A 10,765-nucleotide genomic window follows, 5' to 3' on the forward strand; every position below is an offset into this window, starting at 1 on the left:
AATAAGAACAGTCACCTAAATTTGTTCTGACAAATTTACAATTGTTTTCGATTACTTTTTTTTATTTAAGTTATACACTTAAATCGTCATATTTTAATGTTTTGGTTCTACCATAAAAACCCTAAGAAAGCTTTAAGTTGAATCATATGATTTGTATTGTGATAAAAGGAAGAACAAAAAAAGAAAAATATTTTTTTGGAGGCCAGTTATTTTTTGTACAAGCCCATGATATTGGCATCAAATAAAACAGTTTGCCGAGATGAATATAAAAAATAACACGACATTACTCTAAATGCAATATGGCGGACTGCCCAAGACAGCGGACTAGTTATGCCGATTTATCGTAATAAACATTAACTGTACAACGATTGTCTATTATTTTAAATAAACAAAGATATTCATTAATAAGCAAGGCTAATTGCATTAGCATCATCAGGTTCCGAATGTACTAAATCATCCATGTACATTTTAGATGCTGCGACTAAGGATGTTTCTGGATAAGTATTACCCATATCCTCAGCTAACTTGCGAACAGTACGCATAGCTAAATATAGACTTGACTTTAAGCCAAAAGGACTCGATTAAATTGGAAGGTTTGAATCGTATCATTATCATTAGGACGATATAATATCTTTAAAAAATTACGATATTCAGGCAAAACATCGTACAATTACCTGTAGTAAAATTGTCGAAAAAAATACGTGTTCTAATTCCTAGCGTCTATATCCACCTAGCGTCACGGGTAACATCTGGCGATCCTGGTTAAAGGAACATTTTTACACAAGTCCCCAGCGTACAAAGTCGTCGACAACTCCGTTGATTCTCTCGCGGAGGATGTCGCTCGTGTTGTTCACCACAAAGTTATCCATGCCCAAGTCCTTGTCCACATTCGGGGCGTTCTTCTCGTCTACAGTGATCAACGGCAACGTCATCATCGCCAGGGTCAACCCGAGTGGAAGTTTCTGTAAATTTTACTACCTTATATAAACACACATACTCACGCTTCATATCCCCAAAGGGGTAGTCAAAGCAACTGGTACACCCACTCTCCCTTATGTGTTTTTCATTTTGCTCAATCCGGGGATCGAACCCGAGGGTCGAACCGAATAGAACTCATTATCTTTTTCAATTGATATGCTTATACGACGGAAATAAATCATATCGATTCAAAATCGTTAAAACGGATTAAGATATTTTTTAAAGCAAACGAATAGTGATGCGACAAAAAAAAATTGAAAAATGGTATGAGTCTATCGAAAAATAAATACGTGTTATTTTAATGATTTGTTGCCATTCAAACTTTCTTATTCAGATTGAAGTTTGGTAATTCTCAATCACAACTCTAGCTATCTCGATACTTACTGCAAACTATAATTTCCTTAGATGATATCGTGATCGTTTCTTGTTTCAAGCATCTTAGTTCATTTAACTCGTAGTTCATTTGGTTTTCAATTAAATTTACTTAATTTGTGTTTCTTTAAACGGAAAACCTTTTCCAATATTGTTTGCGGTGCATATGGTGTTTTACAAGTTAAGCCCTCATCAATTGCTCGGCTTTAATATGTTGAGATCAGACAGGGGAATTTGCTTATTACATCGTTTCACACAAACCATGCACGAACCGTGGCAGGCAAGAAAATATAATTTATATCGAAAAGTATGAATCGAGCCCAGACTGTGCCGTCACCGACCAACACCGCGCGTGCCATGCACGGAGCGTCAACAATTGTTAGCGAGTATATTTTGCCCACGCCGCAACGGTCCGTGCATAGCACGCGACGATGCTGTAGTCAATAAAAACATTATGCACGGTTATGATACGTTGTAGTAAGCATAGCAGTCCGTGCTGTGTTTCTTTTCCGTGCCTGATACGTTCATAGCACAAAGCTATGTGGGCGGACTTCTTTATAAAATTTCACCATATCATCATAACTCACCGTTTTGTATTCAAAGTCGAAGTCCTCCCTCGGATAGATCTCATCAGGGTTGAGAGCCAGCCTCTTCATGGCTAGGCTGAGCTCCTTGTAGTAGTGGTCCAGGAGCTGTTCGTAGTACTGGTCGCGGAACTTCTTGTCGGTGCCGAGAAGAAAAAGTACACCAGATCGATGGTCGGTGACGCTTCCAGGATGGTCTGGTAATCTACAATTTTACCTCCACGCCTCCATCCTGAAAATACACACAAAGTCATTTTCATAATTTTTATTAATTAAGGCTCCATTGAAAGGAGGATAGAGTAGTCGAGTAAATGCCCGAGCACGAAAAATGGTGGACGGCAAGTAAAAATAATTTTATAAAATTACCATACTTTGCAGCCGAACAACAAGGATTTTTATGCTATTTTCTTTGGAATAACAAGTTCATGGCTTATATGGTGTTAATGTAAAGGGTGGTGACTATTGTTTTGCCCGGAGCGGTGAAATAGATATATCGGGCCGTGCGATAATTAGTTCTATGGCAAAAAAATAATAGTACAATGGAACCTGAGGTGATCCATAGTGTCGTTTAATAGTTGTAGTGTATACATTGATTTTTAACTATCTCTTAGTGATGTGATTTACGGTTAAAAATCATTAATGATTATATCTTAATAGTTAAAAAACATAACATGTGTAATTAAACGTCAAAATTACAATTATTCACGAGGAAGGACTAAGGAGTACTATCATAAGTTAATTGTTTAAACGTGTAAGGTTTATCTTGTGGTGTTATTTTGTCTAAGTACGTTGATATTTTAAACGTTCAACCAATAACTTATAGGTTATATTTTTGAACATTAATAATGACATCGAAATATTATTTTTTATATATACAATGATACCTGGTTAATTGAGTTCTCAAGGGACCAAGGATTTTTACTTTTAAAGAGGTTTTCATTTATCAAATTTTCCTATAAGACAGATTTAATTATAGTTGTTTCATTTACAGAGCCCCCGCTTATAGAGGTTGAAATGTACCGTTATGACATTTATAGAGATAGAAATGTTAATAAAAAAACGTATTTTTGGTGTTACGAACTAAGTTTAGGTGTTTCTTAATGTATTTATTATAAAAAAATAACACAATATAGTAAAGTTTTTATGACTTTAAGTAATCGGTTACGTTTGTTATATTTGATTTCTGGTTGCTGAAACCTGTCTTTCGATGGAATAAATTTGATCAAAAACTTACATTTGACATTGTTATCTTATTCTCTGTACACAGTTCTGACGCGACTTTCTACCTAACATAGTCGGATAGAAGCTTTAATTTTCGTTTAGATATTTTGTACACTTTTACCTTGCTTGTAGGCTAAAACCTGAGACAGTAGTACTGACAAACAAAGGATGTGTGAAAGAAATTGTTTATATATATATAAATTTGTTCGAAAACAATTGTGTCGACTGTCGACACTTAAAATGTCTCATTTGAATAGGGAATTGAGCTCCTGAGTCCCAATTATAGAGGTAAACATTGAAAAAAACCTAGAATTCAAAGCTCATTTAACCAGGTTCGAAAAATCCCATTAACAGAGGTAATCGATGACAGAGTGCCGGACCTCATTGGAATCGTCAATAATAGAGGATTCCCACTTACTCACGTCCCACCTAACCAGGTTTCACTGTATAAGGTGCCCGCTACTCACTAGTAACTACTTATAAACATAACTAATGTTATAATTCACTATACACCGATACATGTTTTAAATGAGTTCGCAGGGTTGTTGTTGTGGCCTTATACAATAAATTCTTCTTATAAAAATAATATGTAGGATTTAGTAATTTAAGAGTTTTAAAGGTGTAATACTTATAATCATATGTATAATAAATCTTATTGGTGGGTGTAGGTACTCACCTCGTTTACCCCTGTACATTTGGTTGCTGACTCTGTTGTCGCAATGTGCCAGTACGTTTAGTTTCACCGGTTTAAACATATCATCGTCATCCAACCTCCCAACGGATGCTATGAATGCTTCTACTCTACTTCTATTTTCTTCCTTAATCAAATTAACTCCCTTGTTAATGATATCGGTGAAATGTTTTGTAGTCTCTTTATCCAATGAGAATGTTAAAGTTCCCACATATTCATTAAATTCTTCCTTGTTTTCTTTCTCAAATGCGACAGACAGAGCGTGAAACTTAGCGATTTCCTCCACAGCCTTGGAGGCGTAGTCCCAATCCACCGACTTCATCCTGTCGTACACTGTGAACCCTTGTGCCGACAAGTCCTCCAACACGAGCACTTCTTCATACAGCTTGCTGCTGCATCCGTAACACTTCGGCGCTACAAACCGCTTGTCCTGCGGCACATTGTGCTTCTCTTGAAGGTTTTCGTATATTTTCATAAGTTTGGTGTAAAAATCGTTTTCTGTTTCAAACATTCGGAAACCTTCAATTTGGTTTCTGAATTTGTCTCCGACGGCTGCCACTTTCGCGAACAGTTTCAGCTCATTGTCTCCGTGGCTGATGGTCGCCTTGAACAGCTGGGTGGTGAAGTTGGCTCCGCCGCTGCTGATGGGCTGTATCTTCACTCGAGGAGCGACGATCGCCCGCTCGGCCACTATCTTGTTCAGTATCTCGGTGAATATTTGCTTGTGTTCTGACATGGTTCGCGCTTCAATTGTAACTACGATGCGATGTCATACAAGCAATGAGTTCCATATTGTTTGTGTCGTGATTTAAATACAAAATATAATCTTATCTGTATTGTTGTGAGTTAGGTCACATATTATCATTTGATAACTTATTTGATTATATTAAACGTAATGTTATCAGCATCTTTTTTCCTTATTTATTTATATTACTTACCTTCTTGTATTATTGGCAGGGACCGAGAGGTCCTGCAGGTCAGGTCATACTGTGCGGATGTTTGGAGTACGTTTTACCCAGGGGTAGTTTGTGTGTGTAATGTGGGGCAGACGGTCGGTCATGTTTGGCTATTAATCTAATACTTAGGTCATCATATAGATCATACTAAGCCTTCTGCTAAATTGTTAAAAAATGTAACGCAAGTTGTAAAGAACTTATCCTCATAGTTATACCTGTTGGCACTTGAATCCATATTTTTTTTTTCGTCGTTTTTACACTAGTATTCTTTCATGCAGGAACAACACACCAATGATAAGATTACTAGCTCATATTAATTAATAATTTCCTCTTTCTCAATGCACAGTGTTGTTACTTGATGTTTACTGTCGAGATGACGTCAGCAACGTGGCCTCTAGCGTTTTCGTTTATTTACGTGGGAAAATTTAAAATGAAATATTTAAATGTATTTTAAAAGCTTATTGATTGAATATTTATTTATTTATTTATTTATTTAGGCACACCAACAATGCAAACACAAACATATAAATTAACCCGACAATAAAACATAGGCTAGTGCTTACATTTGTGACAGATGTGCACAACAATGAATATATTTTTTTATAAAATTTATAGTGGTATTTTATCACCGGAAGGTTCAAAAATGTGTAATATCCTATTGTTGTAGGCGCTTACGAGGGTTACCTGTAGACGATAAAACAATCGCGTAGAGGAAACTACGATAGTACCCAGAAATCGAGTTTGTCTAATCGGTCTGAAGTTTGCCATTCTAGGGTTTTTAATGTCGCTGATTATGATGTTTGGTTCCAATTATTGAGGTCAAAATTTTGTCACTAAATATTAATATAAAAAAATTAAAAGAATACAATAGTTAAAAACCTTTTCAAAAACAAGCTTTTATTTAAATGCTCATAAAAAACTAACTTTTATTTGAATCAATCTTTATTTTATACTATGTAGAGATACAAGCTACGCGCGCGATTAACTAGTGTATGATCATTATGAAAGTAATATAATCTTGACTAATGTCAATTTCGCGTCAAGCATTTAGTTTTACATAGTATAAAAAAAGTTTCTTTACATCAAAAGTTCATTTTATATTTTAAAGCATTTAAATACAAGCTTGTTTGGCTTGCTCGTAAACTTTTATTAAAGACAAAATTCAAAACTAAAGGAATCATTTTGCCAGGCACAATTGCACTGGAAGGAATGAACTTTTTATTTTAATTCAATGCTTTTATGATGGATAGAAGTATGTTTGCCGCTTTTAGTTATTAGCATTCATTTGTACTACGATCATCCATTAATTAAAATATAGTACCAATAAAATACCCAAAATCAAATAAAATTATTTATTTATAAGCATAGGTAGTTTACAAGTGTTATTGAAATACATATTTTTCATCATGCTTTGTTGTCGCGTCAGCGTACAAAAATATATTATTTTTATATTGACTATTACATCCATAAGGGAAAACAAAAAATACGTGTTCGTATTCCTTTTTCTAGACAGTCAGACATTATGAGTAGCTGCGCACGCGGCACTTGTAGTTACTCAAACTCCCGTGGCGCCGTCTAGCGTCACCGATAACATCTGGCGATCCTCGACATGTTAATGTTTTTACACAAGTCCCCAGCGTATAAAGTCGTCGACAACTTCGTTGATTCTATCGCGGAGGATGTCGCTCGTGTTGTTCACTACGAAGCTGTGTAAGCCCAAGTCCTTGTCCACTTTGGGTGCGTTCTCCTCGTCTACGGTGATTAGCGGCAACATCGTCATCGCCAGGGTCAACCCGAATGGAAGTTTCTGTGAATTTTATTACCTTGTTATACACACACACATACTCACGTTTTATATACCCAAAGCGGTAGACCGAGGCGCAACTTGTACACTGACATTCCCCCGTGTGTATGACTCCGGACACTTTGCCCAACCCGGAAATCGAACCCGAGATCTCAAAACTGCAGTCATACCGTAATAAAACTAAGCCATCAAGGTAGTCATAATTTTTTACAATTCACATGCTTATATGACGAAAATAAATCGACGTGATATCGTTAAAAAGGATTAAGATATTTTAATGCATACGCATGGTGATACGATAAAAAATAAAATAGTAAAATGAAATGTTTTGTACATAAGTATCGAAAAATAAATACGTGTGTAACGCGAACGAAAGTTGCATACATCTACACCCGGCTTATAGCATTGTCCTAACCGAGCGTATGCACCATGCCTCGTTCCCGTCCCGTCCCACCGCTAGCGTCCGGCGACGACACTCGAGACCGGAACACGCGCGCGCGCCGACGTCGTATGGATAATTTTATTGTAATAGCCCGTTTTATGTTGTTTTGTATGTGTATATGGTTGTCCTCCGAACCCTGTGTTTTAATTACCACCCTTGAGAACACCTTCCTACACCGTATTAGAGCACTACGTGTTATTTTAATCCTGATAGAAGTTTAGTGGTGATACTATATTATAACGCGTTGCGACCACAGCACTAGCTATGTCGATACTTATTTCAAACTATAATTTCCTTAGATGATTTCAATCATCGTTTCTTGTTTCGAGCATCTTAGTTCACTTTTGTAATAGTTAAATTGGTTTTAAGTTAAATTCACACTATGTGTGTTCCTCTGAATGAAAAAACCTTTAACAATACTGGTTGCCGCGCCTGATGAACCAGTTCTCATCGGTTGCTCGGTTTTAATATTATGTTGAGATCACACTATTGGAATCTGCTCTCTAAACCGTTTCACACTATGGCCAGGCTAGAAACGAGTCAGGCATAAAATATTATTTGTATTGAATAGTATGAAGCCATGCACACTAGATCGTCCCAACACCGACCAATACCGTCGCGTGCCATGCACGGAGCGTTAACAATTGTTGGCGAGAATATTTTGCCGCTGCCGCAACGCACCGTGCATGCGACGATCCTACGGTCAGTAAAACGTATCCACGGGTATGATACGCCGTAATGGGCAAAGTAGTCCGTGTCGTGTTTCTTTTCGTGCCTGATCGCACGCCCATGCTATGTATAAAAAAACTATGAAATTGTCGTAACTCACCGAGTTATATTCAAAGTCAAAGTCCTCCCTCGGATAGATCTCATCAGGGTTGAGAGCCAGTCTCTTCATGGCTAGGCTGAGCTCCTTGTAGTAGTGGTCCAGGAGCTGTTCGTAGTACTGGTCGCGGAACTTCTTGTCGGTGCCGGAGAAGATAAAGTAAAGCAGATCGACAGCCGGAGACGCGCCCCGAATGGTCTGGTAATCTATAATTTTTACTTCCATGCCTCCATCCTAAAATACATATTGAAACCATTTTCGTCATTTTTATTAATCAGAGCACATAGAAAGGGGAATGGAGCAGTCAGGCAAATTCCCAGATCAGGAAAAATGTTGGGCCGGCAAATAAAAATAATTTTATAATTACCATGCTTAGCAGCGAAACAAAAACATCGTTTTTATGTTTTTTAATAATAAGCTCGTGACTTATATGGTCATGGCACGCTCTAGGGGAGGCCTATGTTTAGCAGTGGACAGTTGTAGGCAGATGAGATGAGACTTAAATGGTGTTACTGTATAGCATGGTGAATATTATTTAAGTTATCTTTAGGTGGAGGCTTATTGTCAGCAATTTGTTAGAATATATTGTTGTATAATTGTAAATTAGTCTGTAAGCCTTGCTAAAATGAAATAAATAAATATTATTTTTGCTCGGAGCAGCCAAATAGTTAGATCAGGCCATGCGATTATGTCGCAAACTCCTAACATTACCTGACACGTTTATTCAAAAATAAACGTATGATGAAACCTGAGGTGATCCATAAAATAGCTTAATAGTTGAAGAGTACAAATTTATTTTAAACCAGCTTTTGTTTGACTGACACTGCGAAGGAGTTTATTTCATAATATGTAAGGATAAGTCATTTAAGAGTCTTCTAGAACTTGTAATACTTATAAGCATATCTATAATGTTTGCGCAGGAAGAGTTTGTAATAATGTAACTTAGTCTCTTGTTTTTGCTAATAGGACAAATAATAATTCCTTTTGTAAACCTCGTTGGTAGGTGTAGGTACTCACCGCGTTCACCCTGTACATTTGGTTGCTGACTCCTGTTATCGCAATGCGTTAATACCTTTAGTTTCACCGGTTTTAAAATATCATCGTAATCCACCATCTCAATAGATGCTATGAATGCTTCTACTCTGCTTTTTTCTTCCTTGACCATATTAATTCCCTTGTCAATGATATCGTTGAAATATTCAGTATTTTCTGTATCCCATGAAAACGTTAAAGTTTCCACGTATTTATTAAATTCTTCCTTGTTTTCTTTCTCAAATGCGACAGACAGAGCGTGAAACTTAGCGATTTCTTCCACAGCCTTAGAGGCGTAGTCCCAATCCACCGACTTCATCCTGTCGTACACTGTGAACCCTTGTGCCGACAAGTCCTCCAACACGATGACTTCTTCATACAGCTTGCTGCTGCATCCGTAACACTTCGGCGCTACAAACCGCTTGTCCTGCGGCACATTGTGCTTCTCTTGAAGGTTTTCGTAAAATTTTATGAGTTTGGTGTAAAAATCGTTTTCTGCTTCAAACATCCGGAAACCTGGAAGTTCTTGCCTGAATTTTTCTCCGACGGCTGCCACTTTCGCGAACAGTTTCAGCTCATCGTCTCCGTGGCTGATGGTCACCTGGAACAGCTGGGTGGTGAAGTTGGCTCCGCCGCTGCTGATGGGCTGTATCTTCACTTGAGGGGCGACGAGCGCTTGCTCAGCCACTATCTTGTTCAGAAGCTCGATGAGAATTTGTTCGTGTTCCGACATGTTTCGCGCTGCGATACAATGTAATACTGACAATTGTTTCCATAATGTGCGTGGCGTGGCTTAAATAAAAAATATTATCTTATCTGTATTGTCCTAACGTAGATTCTTAATATAGCATTAAAGTTAACATAGTATCTAGTTGATGCAATTCATACGACATCATTACATCATCGGCTACGGTAAGATTGTACCCTAGACATAATTGTCTTAATTAGGGGCTTTTAGTTATTTTTTTAGTAGCCAGTTTCAGTTCATTTAACTTTTTTCCATTCCATGTATGGTAACTTACAATGCAATCTTTAATATTAGTTAGTTACAATAAGGTCGTATATAACAGGTTAAGGGCCTCTTACAAACAAACTCATCACAATATATTTTAATAACCGACCTAATACGAAAAGTACACTCTAATCTATGGTCGCAAATAAACAGTAATCAAATGTGTACTACCTTTTGGCTTGGGTGGTTTTATTTTATTTATTTATTTTATTTACTTTATTATTTATACATATATTATAACACCATAACAGTTGATACTAATGCGATGTTATACAGATTTAATCTTAATAATTGATTCCAATACATCTATGAGCCATTTCTGTGAATTAGCATTAGCACCTCTCGCACCACGCAGTCTCGCTGCATCACGGACCCTGGATCTTATACTCCATATGGTCCTGATGCTCGAATGATCATCCCCATCAGCAGGCTTCCAGGAGGGTGGGACGCCACGGGGAATGAAATCGTACATATATTCATAATGTCGAAAGAGAGTATATCTAAGACCAACAAGCTGGTTGCTGCTTCTAACGAAACGTCCGGCAATTCAAAACAGAGGGTCGCTGCTTCCGTGGAAACACCCCGAAACATGCAGGGACCGGTCACTGCTTCCTCCTTGGAAGCGCCTGGCCCTGCATATTGATCGCCACCGCCTTTACGTAGGAACTGCCTGCCTGCCATAAATGTAGGGGAGACAGGTCGAAGGAAAATCGGAGTTACTTCAAACAAGTGTCAAATCGGTGTAATCAGATGATACGCAATGCTAAACGCCGTCACATTCTTAGCAATATTTTTTGCTCTTCTCATACTAACATCTGGAAGTTTCTTAGAACTGTGGGTGTTGGTA

General features: G+C 37.5%; 2 protein-coding genes across 2 annotated transcripts; both read right to left on the reverse strand.

The window, feature by feature from the left end:
- Positions 1-190: 190 nt before the first annotated feature.
- LOC115447225 lies at positions 191-4,616 on the reverse strand. Its single transcript, XM_037446545.1, has 3 exons — positions 3,832-4,616; positions 1,938-2,131; positions 191-962 (listed from the first exon to the last, which is right to left on the reverse strand). Exons 1-3 carry the CDS (start codon positions 4,580-4,582, stop codon positions 777-779), a joined length of 1,131 nt encoding a protein of 376 aa, XP_037302442.1. The 5' UTR covers positions 4,583-4,616; the 3' UTR covers positions 191-776.
- Positions 4,617-6,140: 1,524 nt separating this feature from the next.
- On the reverse strand, positions 6,141-9,683 carry LOC119192781. The gene is made up of 3 exons (XM_037446546.1): positions 8,892-9,683; positions 7,878-8,108; positions 6,141-6,609 (listed from the first exon to the last, which is right to left on the reverse strand). The coding sequence occupies exons 1-2, from the start codon at positions 9,637-9,639 to the stop codon at positions 7,921-7,923; spliced, it is 936 nt and encodes a 311-aa protein (XP_037302443.1). The 5' UTR covers positions 9,640-9,683; the 3' UTR covers positions 6,141-6,609; positions 7,878-7,920.
- Between the last annotated feature and the right edge of the window lie 1,082 nt (positions 9,684-10,765).

Source organism: Manduca sexta, unplaced genomic scaffold (genome assembly GCF_014839805.1).
Source record: "Manduca sexta isolate Smith_Timp_Sample1 unplaced genomic scaffold, JHU_Msex_v1.0 HiC_scaffold_3156, whole genome shotgun sequence".
Lineage (NCBI taxonomy): Eukaryota > Metazoa > Arthropoda > Insecta > Lepidoptera > Sphingidae > Manduca > Manduca sexta.